The sequence below is a fragment of the Cetorhinus maximus genome, chromosome 20, assembly GCF_964194155.1.
Source record: "Cetorhinus maximus chromosome 20, sCetMax3.hap1.1, whole genome shotgun sequence".
NCBI classification, from domain to species: domain Eukaryota; kingdom Metazoa; phylum Chordata; class Chondrichthyes; order Lamniformes; family Cetorhinidae; genus Cetorhinus; species Cetorhinus maximus.
The window spans coordinates 46290145-46309789 of record NC_135898.1 but is presented as its reverse complement, the minus strand read 5'-3'; the positions used below and the strand labels follow the sequence as shown (position 1 = coordinate 46309789).

The 19645-nt window shown below is 40.5% G+C and overlaps 1 protein-coding gene and 1 long non-coding RNA gene across 2 annotated transcripts in view; one reads left to right on the top strand and one right to left on the bottom strand.

Annotated features, from left to right (window-relative positions):
- Positions 1–19645, bottom strand: part of hectd2 (HECT domain containing 2) — a 158058-nt gene that overhangs the window by 34741 nt on the left and 103672 nt on the right. Inside the window, exons 13-18 of the mRNA XM_078565993.1 lie at positions 15408–15540; positions 11493–11581; positions 6943–7101; positions 5378–5452; positions 3777–3864; positions 3205–3311 (exon numbers count right to left, since the gene is read on the bottom strand). Of these exons, the coding sequence (XP_078422119.1) occupies positions 3205–3311; positions 3777–3864; positions 5378–5452; positions 6943–7101; positions 11493–11581; positions 15408–15540 (651 nt within the window). The remainder of the gene's footprint in view (positions 1–3204; positions 3312–3776; positions 3865–5377; positions 5453–6942; positions 7102–11492; positions 11582–15407; positions 15541–19645) is intronic.
- LOC144695078 (uncharacterized) overlaps positions 1–19645 on the top strand; it is a 93274-nt gene that overhangs the window by 49824 nt on the left and 23805 nt on the right. The gene's annotated exons all lie outside the window — the stretch shown is intronic.

Here is a 19645-nt window from a genome sequence, read left to right as displayed (position 1 = left end):
TAGAATGTTATTGTTTGTTGTGAGGGGAACTGAATACAAAAGAAGGGAGGTTATGCTTCCATTATACAGGGCATTGATAAGATCACATCTGGAGTACTGTGTACAGCATTGGTCTCCTTATTTAAGGAAGGATGTAAATGCATTGGAAGCAGTTCAGAGAAGATTTACTAGACTAATACCTGGATTGGGCAGGTTGTCTCATGAGGAAAGGTTGGGCAGGCTAGGCTCATATCTGCTGGAGTTTAGAAGAATAAGAAGCGACTTGATTGAAACATATAGGCTCTTGAGGCGGCTTGATGAGGTGGGTATTGAGAGGATGTTTCTTCTTGTGGGAGAATCTAGAACCGGGTGTCACTTTGAAAATAAGGGGTCGCCCATTTAAGACAGAGCTGAGAATTTTTTTTCTCTCACAGGGTTGAGTGTCTTTGGAACTCTCTTCCTCAAAAGGCAGTGGAGCAGAGTCTTTGAATATTTTTAAGGCAGAAGTAGATAGATTCTTGATCAGCAAGGGGGTGAAAAGTTATTGTGGGTAGGTGGGAACATGGAGTTCAGATTACAATCAGGTCAGCTATGATCTTATTGAATGGCGAAGCAGACTCCAAGGGCCGAGTGGCCTACTCCTGCTTCTAATTCATAAGTTCGCACATATGTATGTTTGTGAAAATATCAAGAACAAGAGGGAAAATATTTAATGGAATTGGCAGAAGTAAAGGTAACACAAGGATTAACCTTGTCACGCAGCGAGCAGTTAAGGCCTGGATTGCACTGCCTGAGTGTGTGGTGGAGGCAAGTTCAATTGAGGCATTCGAAAGGAAATTAGACAATTATCTGAAAAGGAAGAATGTGCAGGGTTACAGGGAGAAGGCAGGGAATGGCACCAGGTGAATTGCTTATTTGGAGAGCCAGTGCAGACACTATGGGCCGAGTAGCCTCCTTCTGTGGTGTAACCATTATGTGATTCTGTGATGTCGGGATCACTTGCAAGACAGGCACTTCATGTCAATCCCTAGATGTGCATGAGATGGTAGTGGGCCACCTTCTTGATCCTCTATCTGTGTCAAGGTACTCCCACAACGCTATCAAGTAGGGACGCAGCAACAGCGAATGAACAGTGGTTTTTGCCCAACTCAGGATGTTGCAATTTGGAGGGAAACTTGGAGCTGGTGGTGCTCCCATGCCGCTGTTGCTTTCTAGGTGGTGTTCACAAGTCTGTGAGTTGCTGATAAAAATTAAAAACAAGATCAGACTAATTTACAGAATATATAGCTGCAAATCATATTTTGTAAGAACATGATTCAATGGCAAGTAGAGGTTAGTAGTGAGGAGGCAGCCAAAGTGGAAGAAATACGATTCGAGTTATATAACTGGGATGATCAATTATAAGATTAGGCTAACTGACACATTCTTTAAGATTATTCAGCATAACAAATGAATTGGCATTGGTTTAATTAGTAGAAATGGAGGTGTCAAGGCTCGATTAACGGTAAACATGGGAGTTGCCTATCAAATTTCACCAGCTCATAGGCATCATTTTGCACAACAGAAAGTTGAAATGCCAGGGGTGTATTCTGCTCTTGTGCAAAGTTCAAGTAAAATTCTTACACTAAACAGGGAGTAGATGGTTTATAATGGAGCTTTAGTGAAGTTGCTTGAACTGGGAGGAGTATAATGGACTTTAGCAAAATAATATTAAAATATATTTTACATTTCCCCTTAGAGAGCTATGAAGGTTAGAAGAACTATAGAGGACACAGATTAATTTAGCAAGGTGAAAGTGGGTATTTTTAACTCCAGGGGATCAAAGTCAGATGACTCAATTTTGCCAACTTAAGCAGCAGGGGTATCAGGACAGATATAACCACACGCAGCAGACAGCCTCAAAAGGGTATAATTATTCTTCATCACTGCCCAGAAGCTGTGCAATACTTAATACAATTTAATGACTACTGGGATGTTTCTGTGAAGCAGAGAGTCACCTTGCGAGGTTAATAATCACTTTCTATCCTAGTTTAATTACAAAATTGAATCAGAAAATGTAACTATATAGTATTTGGGTATTGAAATATGCAGCATAAGTATAATGAAATGCAACAGCATGAAATTTCCTTGCACTTAATGCATTTATGCCGGTTTCTGCGCAGACCGTGTCAATGGGAATGCACACCTTCTCTATTGTTCATTATCCCCACAAGCCTGATGCTACCAGACAAACAGCTCCACCTTTCCCCTTTGCTTCTGATCGTCAAAGGCCTCCTACAACTTTGACTGTACTTTTGGAATCTCTCCTAGTTTCCTCCTCTGTTTGGGTCACCAGTGCTCCCCGGAGAGTGCCATGTGGTTGTTTGTTATTGGAAAGGTGCGATACCAGTTCAGGTTGTAACTAAGTTACAGGGTTTCTTAAGTATTTCAGCAATAACCATTTTAATGTTTTGTATTTCAAAATACAACTTAGTAATACTTGGGGTCTTTCTGTGACTATCATGGTGAAAGTTTTCTGCAGTAGGGAAAAAGGTTATTTTCCAATTTTTGCTGTGTGTCATCAGCATTCAACACTGCTAGCTTCAGAATAAAGCTCCCTCTTCTCTGGACTAACAACAGCCTTAGCTGCTACTTTAGTCTATGGGAAGAAAGTAACAAGGGATGCAGACTTTCTGTTTTTAAAATCAGCAGAGACGTGAGAAAGAAAACAAATGTGGCCTTTCCAAAAGAAAAGTTATAGTTCCCAATTCATGACTTACAATTTCTATTTTAATGGTTTTGAAGAAGGCTTATCATGTGCAATTGTATATGTAGTGATGCATTATTAGAACTCCCTGAAGCATTTAAGTACACATAAATACGCCTTTAAAAGAATATAATTATGTTGAAATTTAAAATTAACTGCAAAACTAACATTCACAGAAAATTAAATCAGTCCATTTTGTGATCAAATGTTAAATGTGTTCTATACTCAAATTTCCATGTAATAATGAATATTTACCCAGAGATGATATCAAATAATGAGATCCAAGTCAGAAACAAGAAACATTTTATGCTTTAACAGAAATATTATCCTTCATACAGGAAATGTGTTAAGATGCATCACAATTAATATTATCTTCCACTTGAGACCATACAGCTTACAAGAACTGAGTCAATCAAATTAAAGGCCAAGTAGTAAAAAGCTTTGTACCTTTAACAATTGGCTATTTGGAAAATACTTACCATTAAAGCATTGGAGGCACATACACTGTGAAACCCATGATAGAATGCTGCAAACTGCTTGTAGATGGACTTGTTGAGAAGGAAATCTATATAGAGCTGTACATACTCTGGAATAATAAAAATATTCATTTTTCAAAAAGCATAGTTTATTCCTCCCTTAGCTTGTAACTAACCCGCATCTGGTTAAATTTTTCTAATGATACAACATATTCAAAAGCTTTGCTATTTTATCTCACATTGTTAGGTCAATAAACTTGTAACCTTTTTAAAAATAAATCAATGTGCAATTTAACTGCACAGCCAAATTCAATGATAAAATCATGCTATCTGCTTCATTGAACACCATTGGCAACAGAATTTTCATAATGAAAGCAATGGATCTCAGGCTATTGTGACAAGTGATGTTCCAAAATGATTGCAGAAAGCAAAATTAATCATAGAGAAACACTTCTAAAATACTTTTTGAGTAAAACTTTGTAAATGTTTGCCAATGCTTTAAGCTATTCAGTTTGCCTTTGTGTAAACTAGCAATGTAAGGTGTGACTGTTGAACGAGAAGTGTCACTTGCTTGCCTTGTCTGTTCTGATTGGTTACAGCGATTTTGTCGCCACCTGGCTTGAGGTTGTAGGATTTAATAGTTCCAAATTCTTCCTGAAATACCTGAAATAAATATAGGATAAAAACCGTGAATGGATAAAAGTGTGAACAGATGATCAGTTTCTATTAGAGAACAGGATTGAAAAGCGACACGCTCACTGAACATGTTCAAATGGAATTATTTGTTTTAATGAAGTAGGTAATTAATTGTTTTTTTAATGTTGCAGTGCCTTTGTTACGATAGCAAAGAAATTTGATGCAAGCACATGAAATGCCAGAATTTCAAGGCATATGTGTCTATACTTGTTATGGAAAATATCACGGCCAGGATTTTACGGCCCCACCGAGGCATGTCTCTCTCCGGCGGACACAGTGAGCCATTTAAATCGCCATTCAGTTCGGCGGGACTGTAAAACCCGTCTGGCGGAAGGGGCCATAAAATCCTGGCCCACATTTTCCTGTGGCAGAACAATCCTCATTGCAGAATGCTGCATTATTTTAGGATTAGATTGTTCCAGCAGGATAACAAAACTATTTTTAAAACTAACTGTAGTATCATGACCTTGTGCTTAACTTTATGGCCAGGATTTTCCAGCCCTGCCGCGATGGGACCCACCGCGGGGGGATGCGGCGGCCCAACCAAAAGTGCATTGACTTTCGGTAGGAATGGATGATCCCGGAGGTGGGCGGGGCTGGAGAAATCCCACTCCATATCTCTCATGAGAGTTTTAGAGCATGGCGGGCAGGTGTTGTGGGGGCGGAGGGAGCTGTGTGCCTATGGAAGCTGCCCCGCCCTTTTACAATGTCCCTTTAAATTTTTCATAAATATTTATCCACTTCCCTTTTTAAAGCGAGTAGAGGTTCTGTATTCACCGTCTTTGTTAGAAGGGGTTGGGGGAGGACGAACTTCCGCGCATGTGCGCCAATGCGCGCAGGAAAAGTTCGCTGAGGCATAGAGGTGCCTCAGGGGGATGAAGATTTTAACAACTAAAAATAAAGAATTTTAAGATGTTAAAAAACATGTCCCCTCATGTGACTCTAGTCACATGAGCAGGGACATGTTATTAATGAAATGTTTACATTTTTATTTAATTTTTAATAGCTGTTGGAAACTTCATCCCGCCCGTGGATGAGGTTTCCTAAAAAAATCCAAAGGCCACTTGGCCTTTTCACCTGCCCGCCAACCGTAGGGTTGGATGGACAACGAAAAGTTTCTTTCAATTATAACTTTAATGGCCTTAATAGGCCTTTTAACTGTCAGCAGGCACACTGCCAACTCCCACACATGCCCACCGACTGAAATATTGTGCAGGTGCGCGATGATGTCGGGATGCTTGCCCGGTGTCATCGCGCGTCATTTTACGCTCGTTCAAGTCAGGCAGGCTAATATTTTGGCCATAATTAATAAGAAATTTATTGGCACAGGCTGGGAACAACATTAGGCTGGTTAACAAAAAACCTCTGGTGATTCTAATGCTGTACAACATTATTTTTATTCATCATCAGGATTTCAACAATTGGTTATTCTCAATAATAAAAAAGGGTGTTTGAAATCAAATTAAAATTAGCAACTTACTTGAAATGTGGAACAAAAGTCTTCCTCAATATTGCCTTCATAATTTATAAGTGCTGTAAGTCCATGAGCCAAGTCCTTCAAATGACATGTTTAAATGTTAATAATTTCTTTCACAAAGCTCACTCTACATATTGTCTACAATTCAAGTATAACTTTATGTCAGATTGTCCTTTAGCCAGGAGTACAATGGCTTAATTTAGGACAGCTATGGAGCAGTTTCCTAATCTGCAATAGGAGGGCTACTTTTCAGGGAGAAAAGATTGACTTTCTGGGCTCTTTCCCAGGTGGGCACTTCCCACCTTCTAACAGTGAACAAGCTAACCTCATTCGCTGTATGAATTCAAACATCAGTTTTAACTGGCAGTTGAACATGAAACTTCTTTTACTGTACACTTAATGCTTCATTCCTACAGCCACTTGAGTACAATAGCTTGTTTTTGTACTGAATGCACCCATCAAATTTCTACCTACTTTGCAGCTGAAACTTCATTTAAGCTGTTCTGTTTTAACATCAATACTTTGATACAGTGATAGAAATCTGCATTGGAAAAAGAACAGATCAGAGGAATTCTTGGCTCGATTCCACTTTGTGTTTAGGTCATTTTGAGTTGAGGCATCATGTCAATGGAAGGGTGGTGGGGGGGTGGGGAAAATCAGCCTGCATTCTCATGACTGGTTGATATGCAGTGATCCAGTGAACACTAGGTGAGGACAGGCACACAGCTGTGAATAGCTGGCCAACACTCGCTGTCTATGCTCATACATGGAAGTATGGCTATTTGGGAAAGTGTTGGTAGGTGCTAGCCTCTGAAACATAATACATAAGGAAAGGAGTCAACAACTTCAGAAAAGGAGAGGAGGGAAGGGACGGATGTTGGAGTGGGGGCAATGTGAAAATATTTTTTAAAAAGTTAGGGCGAAGGTAAAATGATGAATTGGTTCAAAGCTTGGTCCTGGTTTACTGTTGTAAGCATAAATAGCTAAGTAGATATGTTAGGTATAGTTTGTAGCATCCAGAATATGTGGCTGTTGCTGTTTTAAACAAAATGTCTAGGTTACAAAAGGTTTTTCTGCAAAAAGGAATGCTTTTAGGAATTCTGCAATATATTATTTAATCTGTGTCTTCATGCTGGTAACAGCAGAGAATGGTGCAAAGAAGTTATCCAAAGTTATCTTTCAAATTCTACTCCAAGATGCTGACCAGCAGAATTTATTGAATCTCTTACCTGTAACAGCAAAAATCACATATCCTTCCATTTGTGTAAATGTCGTTAACAACTGCTGCCTTCATTATTCCAACCTACATGACTTTCACACTGACCGTTATGGGATAATGCCCCTTTTTACCTGAGCAAAATAACCTCCATATATTTTCAGAGGTCTCTCCTGATTCCAAGCAGCTCATTGTACCAAGTGATAGAGTTAAGTAAACAGGTTCAGTATAAGCTGTGAGATCTTTTACATAAAAATAGGATTGTACAAGTGTAAGTGAGCAATGGAAATAATCTTTGAAATCTTTGGTCCAATAAAAGATCTTGAACTGTAGATCCTATAAAGATACCTACTGGCATAAGGTGGCGGAGGTCATCGAGTGTAAGTGGTGCTACTCCAACAGTAGCATTCTGATCACATGGAACAACAGGAGGACTCAGCAGCTTCTTGTAGCAGCAGGGTGGAAACCGAACATCCAGGGTGATACTATTATACACAGCCAGACCCATCAGCTACACAACAGAAATGTTAAGGTAAAAGCACAACAAGCAAGTCAGTGCCACCAAAAAAAAACAAAATAAGTTTCCTCCGAAAAGGAAATCAAAATTTAAAATTCCCTCGGTATAGGTTACTACCTAGAAGAGCAAGGCTCTGCAATTTCAGCTGTTCCCTTTTTTGGCCTCTGTGGTCGAGTGGCATTGTAGGAGCATAAACCTCGGCGTTGAAAGGTTGCTGTTAATCACTAGTCCTAACTGTCTGAGGTGAGTTTTATTAGTTATAGCAGCGCAAACGGAGGTAGGAGACAAACTTCCATTTTTACGCAGCTAATGATGAAGCAGTGCAAATTGCCTGGTAATTTTTAGTGATACGTAACTCGCGGCATGTCTCTGTCTCCACACAATTTGCCATTTTAAAAAAAATATACAGATTAATAACAATGCGTACATTTAACTCACCATTATTTTGCCAATTAATTCCAGGCCATTACATTGAAAAACCAGGGGTAGAATCATCCCACATTTGTACTAAGTGCGGTAGCGGGCAGGTAAAATAACATTTTACCCGTAGGCTGTGATGGCAGGTTAGTATCAAACCCGCCGCATTACTTATACATTCCCGGGAAACACGCTGATTCAATGGCAGGTGGGCTCTCATTCATCCATCACACTATCACCTCGCCACTTCATCATGCTAGGCACCACATTTAAAGTACAGCCACGTTCAGTGCTTCCAGCCCAGGACTGCAGCAAGGAAGACATGGCCCCAAAAGGCAAGAAGGCTGCAGCCCTCAAGCACCTTTTGGATGTCGTGGAAGCCTGCTGTGATGTCCTCCACCCCCTCTCTGGCCGTAAGAGGGGCAGCTACATTACCACTCCGGCTTGGTAGGCAATGGCAGCAGTGGTCAGTGCTAATGTTGCACAGAAGAGTTGGCTGTCCACTGCAGATAGAGGATGAACGATTTCATCCGTGCAGCTGGGGTAAGGCAACCATCTCATCACTCTAAACTCTCACACTTAAACCCATCACACATTCACTGGCATCTCACTTACTGTCAGCTCAAGGGACATCACCACTCACTCTCACACACACCCTCACATGTCCATCTGGGCCTCATCGCCCCAGCCATCACCATTTTGAGGATATTTGCACAGATCAACATATGACCCCCCACGCCCTGGGATACTCCCTTTCCCCAGTACAGCTCTCGTCCTGCAGCCTCTTCCCTTGTCACGTGCATGTTGCTTATGTGTTGCTGTGAAACACGTTGGCGTGTTTTCCCTCCGGCATGGGTGGACGATCCAGCTGGGGGGTGGGGGATGAGTTCAGTGGGCTGGCCTTATAATGATATGCTGATGTATTACAATGAGCTTCCTGATGTCCGATGACGGGAAACGTGGCGCGCCACTGGCGGGCTAAGCAGACGATGGCAAACTGGTTTCACACCATCGTGAAACCGATCGTGCCACATTGTCCGCTCACGCCACCAAAAACACCCGACGCCAGTGGGCATGGAAAATCCTGGCCTAGAACTTAAATACGGCAACTCACCTTGTGATACTACAAATAGGAACTTTTGTTATTAGTTCAGAACTTGCCGGAACAGGGCATCTCATGGCACACCTTGTTAGACAGACTTGTGCCTGCACCCTTCAGCTCAAAAGTTTCTTGCCCACAAAAGTTACTGGAAGTGTAAACTGATAAAAGTGCAATGAGGACTTAACAGCCTCTGGGACCTTGGTGAATAATGGGTCAAACAGTATATCTCCTTAAACAATGAGGTGAATGGATTGAAAAGTAAACAAAGAAATCCAGAAAGAGGATGAAAGCAAAATGCTGGAAATCTGAAACAAAAATAGAAGTAGCTGGAAAAATTCAGCAGGTCTGACAGCATCTGTGGAGAGGAAGGCAGAGTTAACGTTTCGAGTCCGTATGACTCTGCATCAGAACTAAAGAAAAATAGAAATGAGGTGAAATAAGCGCTGTTTGAGGGGGGTGGTACAGGTAGGTAGATCTGGATAGAGGGCCAGTGATAGGCAGAAGTAAAGAAGAGATTGCCAAAGATGTCATAGACAAAAGACAAAGGGTGTTGACAGTAGTGATATTAGCTAAAGAACGTGCTAATGGTGACATTAAGGGTTTCTACCTTTCTAAGGCTTTCTAGCAGGACGAGCAAGTGACAGATGGCCCTAGTGGGGGTGGGGTAGGGGGAAGGGATCGAAATAGGCTAAAAGGTGGAGGTAAAACAATGGATGGAAATAAATTTAAAAATAATAATAGAAATAGGCAGGAAAAGAAAAATATTTAAAATATATATAAATTATTGGAAAAAACGGGGATTGAAAAGGGGTTGGGGATGTAGGAGAGGGTTCATGATCTGAAGTTGTTGAACTCAATGTTAAGTACGGAAGGCTGTAAAGTGCCTAATCAGAAGATGAGGTGCTGTTCCTCCAGTTTGCGTTGAGCTTCACTGGAACATTGCAGCAGGCCAAGGATGGACATGTGGGCATAAGAGCAGGGTGGTGTGTTGAAATGGCAAGCAACAGGGAGGTCTGAGTCATGTTTGCGGACAAACTGAAGGTGTTCCGCAAAGCGGTCACCCAGTCTGCGTTTGGTCTCTCCAATGTAGAGGAGACCACATTGGGAGCAGCGAATGCAGTAGACTAAATTGAGGGCAGTGCAAGTGAAATGCTGCTTCACTTGAAAGGAGTGTTTGGGCCCTTGGATGGTGAGGAGGGGGGAAGTGAAGGGGCAGGTGTTGCACCTTCTGCGGTTGCATGGGAAGGTGTCGTGGGAGGGGGTTGAGGTGTAGCGGGGGGGGAATGGAGGAGTGGACCATGGTGTCCCGGAGGGAACGGTCCCTATGGAATGCCGACATGGGGGGGGTGAAGGGAAGATGTGTTTGGTGGTGGCATCATGCTGGAGTTGGCAGAAATGGCGGAGGATGATCCTTTGAATGCGGAGGCTGCTGGGGTGATAAGTGAGTCCAGAAAGAGGGTGATTGGAGTAGTGAGTCCAGAAAGAGAGTGATTGGAGTAGGTGAATTCAAAGTCAAATCAAGTGCAGAAAGGAAAAAGAGGAAATAAACATTGAATTAAGAGAGCGAGAGAGAGAAAAAGAGACAAAAAGGAAAAGAAAGAAACAAATTTTGAACATTTTCAATTAAAAATTTCAACAATTAACTACCTGAAGGAATGAGACTCCTTTAATTGCTCACTTTCTGGACAAGAGAGATTGATCGCTAGTTTAACAATGATCACATTGTTAAAAGGGTACTTACACTATTAATTTTTAGACTTAACTTTGCAGTAAACTTGATGAGCAATTACTACACATATGCAGAAACTTCATGGAATATCACAGAGAAGTTAAGGATGAGACGTTGTTTTTGTGAAACGAAGGACAGAATGATAACCAACAACTTCTGGAGATTCACAATTCATGGGATATCACTTCCTGGAGACAAGTTGCTGGCTAATTTGCACATGAATAACAGCTTATGTCTGTTCACATGCTGTTATGTTTCAGAACATTGAGCTATAAATCACGTGAATATAGTTTCCCACAATCTGCAGAGATAGATTTTTTTTAAATCCAGAAGAAAAACTGCTCCTCCAAAAGAAGAATATTTAGCAAGTGATTGTTCGGAACTGTCAAGCACAAGCAAATATAAAATAAATTCAGCTCCAACTCCAGCAAACTGCCTCAATTTAGAGGATTAAAAACCCAGGGCAGTTCATAATTTACATAAAGAATCGCATTTTACTTTAAAATTGTCACAGTTGATGCAATGCAGGACCCCATGTGACCTCAATGTTCACTGTATTCACAAATGTTCACACAATATGGATTTGGTGAGTGATGACTTTTTAAAAAACTAACTGCGACTCAAGTCCCTATGTGTTTTTGAATCTGATTTCAGGGTTTAGAATGTGGATATTTAAGAAGAGGATTCTATTACAGAACATGTAAATGACCTTGATAGTGGTGAAAGGAATTTTAGAAGAATAATAGGGCAAGTAGCCAGTAACTATATTCAGTAAGAGCAAAGCTTAAAGTCAGTTCCTGGCCCTCAGAGGTTTATAAATACACAATTCTGACATAACAGGATGTTTTATCACTCTACTCTTTGTCAATTCTCAGAGGCAATTTTGGCAAATGTGTGTGTACCACTTTCTGTTAAGTATTAGGTAGCTTTGTGCTGTGGCCTGGGGAATGGATTTAAACTATTTAACATATTTCATTTGTGCTTGTAACTAATGCTCGTAAGAGATTTCTCTCTTTTCTTATCCCGAAAGACTGCACAAAATGACGGTTTGATTTTGAATTGCCCTATTCAATATACTTCCCTTGTAGCACTTGTTACTGATTGCATAGTGCATTGGCGTAAAATTGCAAAGGATACAGCTCCAACTAATCGAAATTCAGAGTAGCTTTCACATTTAAAGCTGCTGAACCAATAAAACCGTGAATCCCATTGAAATGCAAACATTCCTGTTAAACAAAGTGAACTGAAATTTGTGACACTTTTTAAAAAGCATATGCACCAACAATGGTTGCATTACACATGAATGAGTGAAAAAGCCACCTTAGGACCACAGACCATACACAGGATAATGCTAAGAGGCCTCTTAAATGGTTGAATATTATTGTTGGGGGGGGTGGGGGGAGTGGTGAGGGGGGTCAGACGGCTGTCCCCACCACCACCTCCTCTCCCACCCACCCCACCGAAGCAAAGGTGGTGTGGAGCCGACCTGCTACATGCCAGGCCTGCCCCACAGCCATAATGTGCTGCTTGCAGGCTGAACAAGAGCCAAGTGGAACTTCCGCCCTTCACTGGGGAGGAGCTGCCAGCCAATCAGATTGGGCGGGTGGGCACATAATTTGGCATACTGGCCTTTGTGCTGGTCGCCAACACATTTTTGGTTTCAAGCTGCTGTTGGAAATGGTCATTGCCTGGCACTTGCCACTTATCAACCCAATCCTGAATGTGTCCAGGTCTTGCTGCATATGGACACAGACTGCTTCAGAGTCTGAGGAGTAGCAAATGGTGCTGAACATTGTGTAACCATCAGCAAACATTCCCACTTCTGACCTTATGATGGAAGGAAGGTCATTGATGAAGCAGCTAAAGATGGTTGGGCTGAGGACAGAACCCTGAGGAACTCCTGCAGTGATGTCATTGGAAAAGTGAAATGTAGTGGACTGGAAAGAACCATTGGTTTCCATCTGGAGGCTCCCGAAGTTCAAAAAGTACCTGTTACAGTTCTCAATCATATTTTTAGCCAAAAGATCTATTCAGTTTGTTCTTGAGTTTGTCAACCCTACATGTTTCCTGGAGTCTTAGTCAGGATTCTCTTAAGGTTAACTTGTAGGTTGAGTCGGTAGTTAGGGAGGCAAATGCAATGTTGGCATTTATTTCGAGAAGACTAGAAGCAGGGATGTGCTGCTGAGGCTTTATAAGGCTCTGGTCAGACCACATTTAGAATATTGTGAGCAATTTTGGGCCTCGTATCTCAGGAAGAATATGCTGGCCCTGGAGAGCGTCCAGAGGAGGTTCACGAGAACGATCCCAGGAATGAAAGGCTTAACATATGAGGAACATTTGAGGACTCTGGATCTATATTCGATGGAGTTTAGAAGGATGAGGGGGGATCAGATTGAAACTTACAGAATACTGAAAGGCCTGGATAGAGTGGACGTGGGGAAGATGTTTCCATTATTAGGAGAGACTAGGACCCGAGGGCACAGCCTCAGAGTAAAGGGAAGACCTTTTAGAACAGAGATGAGGAGAAACTTGTTTAGCCAGAGACTGGTGAATCTATGGAATTCATTGCCACAGAAGGCTGTGGAGGCCAGGTCATTGAGTGTATTTAAGACCGAGATAGATAGGTTCTTGATTGGTAAGGGGCTCAAAGGTTACGGGGAGAAGGCGGGAGAATGGGGTTGAGAAACTCATCAGCCATGATTGAATGGCGGAGCAGACTCGATGGGCCGAATGGCCTAATTTCTGCTCCTATGTCTTATGGTCTTATGATCTCCATTTCATCAGGTAGTTTCTTCATTCACCATCCATTGTGTGAAGTAAATAAGTAGCTTCACGTTTCATCTTTTGAGTTTTGTGAAGTGAAATAATTTATTAGGATCAGTTTATTAACTTCCTGTTAAGTTCTCCATTGTGACTTATCTCCCAAGAAAACATTCCCAACTTATTTAGCCTCTGCTAGTAGCTGATTACCTTATTTCCAGCATGTGACTTGTACCTTTCTCCTATTTCCTTTCCAAATTCAGTCTGATACAGGTGACCAAAATTGCAGGAGTACTCTAGGTTGAGATGAATTAGTGCTTATTACTAAGTCAGGAGCTTATGTTCTATCCTTTGGCTATACACCCACGATCTTCTGGTCGTTTTATCATTCTTTTACACTGTATGATGGTTTCAAAGATTGCCACACTCCCACCAATCCCTTTTTATATTCCAGTTGTTAATTCTACAAACCCAGTCTCATCATTTAAAAAATGAAAAAACACCAATTGATTAACAAATCGGTATAAGATACACCAAGGCAGTATCATCAGTCGATGATGCAACCTTGCAATGACCCAGCCCTAGCAATGCTGCCTCAAGAGAGGCAAAAAAAGTCAAAAAAAACTCAATTCAGGAAATATTTTGGAAATTCCTCTCCAATCAAGGCAATTGAGAGAGAAAAATGTCATTTTCCATGGCTCATTACAATTTTGATTAATTAACAATTTACCTGTTTAGCAATATTCTCAAAAAATTGTCAACTTCATATGTTAAAATATTATAGCAGCCCAATGCTCACATTGTGCACCATAGTGCTTTTCTTCTAGAGGACTGTGAAAAGAAACACTAACAGGCATCTAACCTAAATTTTGTCTGCAGGTTCCATAAGCATTATTGCTAATCCTACTATCCATATCCATTTCTATTAACCTATCTAACTGGACTGTATCCAGTTTCTTCAGCATTTTAAAAAGTTGAACCATATGCCCCATAATCCTGAATTTCTCCAAAGTAAATTGCTTCAATTCTTGGAGCATGTGCTCATTACTATTATTTGCTTTCATCCAGGTCACCCTCCTCTTCACAGCTTCACAGTTCACCACACATGGGAGCCAAAACTGAGTGCAATGTTCCAAATAACGTAGACATTTCAGTGCCTTCTCTCGTCCTGAGCACAGTACTCTTTGTTTTGTACTAAATTTTTATAGCAATAGAATATAAAGTGCCATTTGTTTTTCCTACAACTCACATTACTTGCTACCTCCAATAGACTCATTACCTCCACCACAACAGCAACTCCCAACCCTGTCTCTTTCTTGATCAGTTTATTTGGATACTCTTGCATGGAATAGACAAATTTGTAAGTTCCTCAGGGACTTTTCAACTCAAGCTTCCCACCTCCTTCGTCAAAATCCACCAATATACTACAAAGCTATAACTTTTCAATCTTCTCATTTGATTTATCAACATGAGAAATTTCCCAATAAATTGTTTCTTCAAAACTAAGGAAGAGAAGTTACTTCTAAAATTTATCTGACAATATGTCATTTAGCTTATCAGCCCACTTACTGGTATGTGGAATAGGCTGCCACCTGCTGCAATAATGCTGAATTCACAGACAGTGTCAGCTTGGGCAGCTTGACACATATCAAAAGGAAGCTTTACACAACTGTTACCTTTTCTAAATAACTCAGTAAATTTCTTGACCACTACGTTAAAACAGCACTGCTCCTTTTGTAGAAGGACGCAACTTATAAAGAATAAACTTGTAAAGTTAATTAATATTACCAATGTCCACTATGGACTCCAGTATCTGCAGTGCCCTCCAGTCACAAAAGGTCTCAATTGTGTCTGTGGGCTTCTCCAAGACAACCTGGGCATGGACAAGACCATGGAGGATAGGGAGGCAGACAAAGCAACCGCCCACCCTGGCTGCATCCAACCTGGACCTGCAAATGGCTACACTTGACCAAGCCCAGGAGCAAATCCATGAGCACATCCTTCAACTTGCCTGCACCCACCCACAACCCCAACCATTACCCCAGGTGGCCAAAGTTCACAAATTTGGGATTGAAGGGGAACCAGGAGCAGCTCCTTCAAATAGTGGTCCAGCAGGATATGAAGGGCAACAAACTTAAATCTGGGATAACAGAGTGTTACCTTTACTTGAGACCATGTGGGAAAGAAAATCGGAAGATCAAATTACTTCATCTATTCCACAGATTCACTTGCTCCCAAACAGCAATTCTTTCAGAAAACTGATTTAACAATTTGATTATTTTTAAATCTTACCATAATCAGGTTGGAAGATCTGTCGAATGAGCAGAAGAAACCACTCTTTTGTGAGGCCACCCATATCTAATCCAGCTTCCCCAACAAATGTGACTTTCAACTTCTTTTTTAAATCTGCCTTTTTCCTGGTTAACTATAATATATAAAAAGGTGCCCAGAGGATGAGATACAGAACATTAAAAGTGAATGACACATTAAATTAACAAATAGAAAGTGAAATAGAAAACATAACCTTGATAGAACAATGAATAAGTCTCGTGCTGTAAATTTTTATATTAAATCGTACCGAAGTTTGCTGTTTGCAGCTGTTAAAATATTTTGTTGGTAAACAAGCCCACAGCTAGAGTGGCATTTCCGACAGGCCAAGCTATTCACCAGTTGCACATAACTCCATTCAGTCGTACATATACTTATCGTCAGTCCTTAGACCTTCCCTTCATTCCTTAACGGTGTGGTTAGTATGGCAGGAAAATAACCAACAATTGCCACAGGCTGCATTCGCACTGGGGTTTGCAAAAGCTCTCTCCCACAATCACTTGTGTCGTTTTCCAACCACCACCACCCCAACCACACAAAACCAATGCAGCTTCATTTTACAACTAAACTTGAGCTTGACTCATGTGCAATGCCACAGGAGATCAATTAGTATATAGTAACATAGTGCTTGCAGAAAGATGATATAAAAATGTACATTATTTATCTAGGATTGTGCTAAGTGTCACAGTATTCTCATATATAGCCTTAGAAATGCATTGCAGATTTATAATAAGATTTTTTTTGTAACAGAAGATATTAAACCCTATTGAAAAATACCTTACACCATACATTTATTGTACAAATATTGTCTAAAAATTGCATTGAGTCTTTGGTCAAATTGACTCTAATAATTGATGCAATAGATGTTTGCCATGGAATGGTGACATGCTGTAAGATCAAAAAATAGAAACAGTAATAGCAGTTTATGCAATTCATTTTAGCTTATTTATCTAGAAAAATCCCACAGATACCCCCCCTCCAATCACAGCATTCACCGTTTCCTAAATGATTCCAGTATTTTTGCCTCTACTGCCGTAGTCCTGAATTCATTCCATGTATTTGTCACTCTCCTGCGAAAGTCTTTTAGATGACAATCCTAAATTTCCCTTTGACTTGTTTGAACCTTTATCTCCTTGTCCTTTTGTCGTGAGTTGTTTCAGATAGTCTTCCAGATCTACTTTTTTAATGCTGTTTCCAGAGTCAGTCAGTTGCCTTTCAAAGCAGAAAACTCCATGGTCTTTTCTTAGTAACCAAATTGTGGTAACCAAATCAGCAGATTGTTTCTGCTGTGATGCTGCACAGTCATTCAATCACTGAAAAGAATTTATGCAACACATGGCATTCTGGACATTGTAGTGTCAGACAATGGGCCGCAATTTGCTAATGAGTTATTCCAACATTTTGCAAAGGAATACAGATTCACCACACTATCCTCTAGCAAATGAGAAGCTAAGAGAGGTGTACGAACCAAAGATTTGCTGAAGAATGAAGAACTTAACCTTGCTCTTGAGTTATCGATCCTCACCATTACAGAATAATTTCTCACCATCAGGGTTATTGATGGGAAGGATACTGAGAACATAACTTTCATCTCTGACACAGAAACTTAAACCAAATATCACCATGAATGACCACGAGAGGGTGAAACAGTGAGAGGAAGAACAAAGAAACAAACAGGCTCGTAACTTTAACCACAGGCACAGAGCACATGAGTTACCAGTGCTGAAGCTCGGGGAGACAATATGGGTATGAGAGCAACAGACAGAAGTTACAATCATTGAAAGAACTCCACAACCAAGATCGTACAGGATTGAGGCAGGCCAGGGTACCAGAAGGAGAAACTGCAACACCTTAATATTCTTGTAAAGAAAGCCAATAGAAACTTGGGCTTATTACTCAGATCCTGAAGAGAAAGAAGCAGCAGCAACACAAAGCTCTACAGCCACCCAGGAGGAGGACACCAACACCGACTGAAGGGAGAGTACAGAATATCCTCAACCTCAGAAAGAGATCAGAACAAAATCAGGGTGATTGGTCAAGGCACCTCAGAGACTAACCCTGTGAATTCTGAGACTTTGGAAGGGCACGTAAGAGGATGTAAATATGATAGGGATAAAGACTTGGGGTAGATGTAGAATAAAAGGTCAACATCAGAAGCACATGATGCTGATGTAATAATGATGTAACACCACATGATTGAGTAACAGACCTGGAGGGAGGAGAAGTTCCAACCTCGTGCAGAGGCCCCAATACGTACACAGTAACTGTGAATAAAGAGTAATGGTTTTAACAAGCTTCAGTCCGAAGCAGCTTACTTTAGGAGAACAGACAAGCCTAAAAAAGAATCCCGTCTAAACACCAACCACACAATGAAACAATAAGTTTCAAAAATAATATGAACAAGAATTTAAGGGTACTGTACAGTATGTAATGGTTCTTATGCTGTGATTATGGGCATATCATCAGTGGATGGAAAACATACTGTGGAATAACTTTTTTTGAAGGTCTACCTTTGGTTACCTCCCACAGGAAATATGAATAGTTTGCAGAATCTGCATCAAAGAAATCATAAATGATCACTAAAGGAATATTTCCAGACTTCTGAAAAGAAAATCCTCCTACTTATACAAAAACAACGTATATTTATATGGCACCTTTAACATAATGAAATGTCCCAAGGCGCTTCACAGGAGCAGTATAAAACAAAGTATGACACCGAGCTTGTAAGGAGATATTCGATCAGATGACCAAAAGATTGGTCAAAGAGATAGGTTTAAAGAAGTGCCTTAAAGGAGAAAAGCGAGGTAGGGAGGTGGAGAAGTGTTGGGTGGGAATTCCAGAGCTTGGGGTCTAGGCAATTGAAGGCACAGCCACCAATGGTGGAGCAATGGAGCAATTAAAATTGGGGATGCATAAAAGAGCAGAATATGAGGAGCGGAGATACCTTGGAGGGTTGCAGGGCTGGAGGAGATTACAGAGACAGGGAGGAGGTGGCCATGAACAGATTTGAAAACGCTAGTGAGAATTTTAAAATCAAGATGTTGCTTGACCGGGAGCCAATGCAGGTCAGCGAGAAAATGGGGAACGGAGCTTGCTGTGAGTTAAGGCACAGGCAGCAGAATTTTAATGACTGAATGCGGAAACCAGGCCAAAAGAATGATATTTTACCAGATGACCAACTTGTTTTATTTTATTTTTTCCAATAAAGTATTTTCCATTTAATTTGTCATCATGCAGGGAATGTCCAAAAGGCAAAAGACTAACATAGGTCAATAGCATTTCTTCATTGAGGATAACAAGATACAATAATGTGGCTCCCAATATTCCAACCCCAAGATAATTCTGCCTTGATTTGAGAAGGTACTGAGAGAAATAAACTCAAAGTCAGAGCTAAATGGTGAAAAACCTTTGGTCCAAATAAGCAGCTCTGATTAATTAACAGCACATTCGGACTGTACATGAAGTGAAACCACATCCCACTAGCAGGTCTCTTAAAATCATTTCAGACTAACACATCCATGTTCAACAAAATTAAATTTTACAGCATCAGAAGATGGATCCAGTGAATAATCCACATTCTAAACCAAGCACCTAGATGAATAATAAATTATGTACTGTTTAAACATGTAATAAGCTGTATAGTCCCTAGTGTCTAAAACTTCCTTTGTCATAAGCAAGTTTAATATCTAACTATAATTATGTATGACTACTTTTGAAATGTATTATAATTGATTTGGCCCACCAAAATATTTCTCTTCATTGTCAGATATAGACTGACATTTGCTGGTTATTGGAGGTACCATCTTAACGATTAAACTAAGGGGACTGTTCTCGTGGCCCTGATGGGCAAGGAAGGTCCATGGGCCCTAATTAAAGGAGGGCACTGAATTCTCCTGGGTTTCTGACCAATATTCCTCCCTCAACATATACTGGCATAATAACAAATAAATCAGCTATTCGTCTCATCATTGTTTGTGGGAGGTTGCTAGCACATAAACGCTGCTGCATTTACAGATAGAACAGCTGGTGCTGCTATGAAGAGTAATTCACCATGGGTAACACTTCATATAAATGATAGTTTAGAAGACACTTTCACAAAAAATATACTGAATGGCAATATTTAACTGTTCATAATTGTTTATTACAGTCCTAACAAAGAGAAAATGATTCAGTTATTTAAATAATGATGATGAATCTGTTTT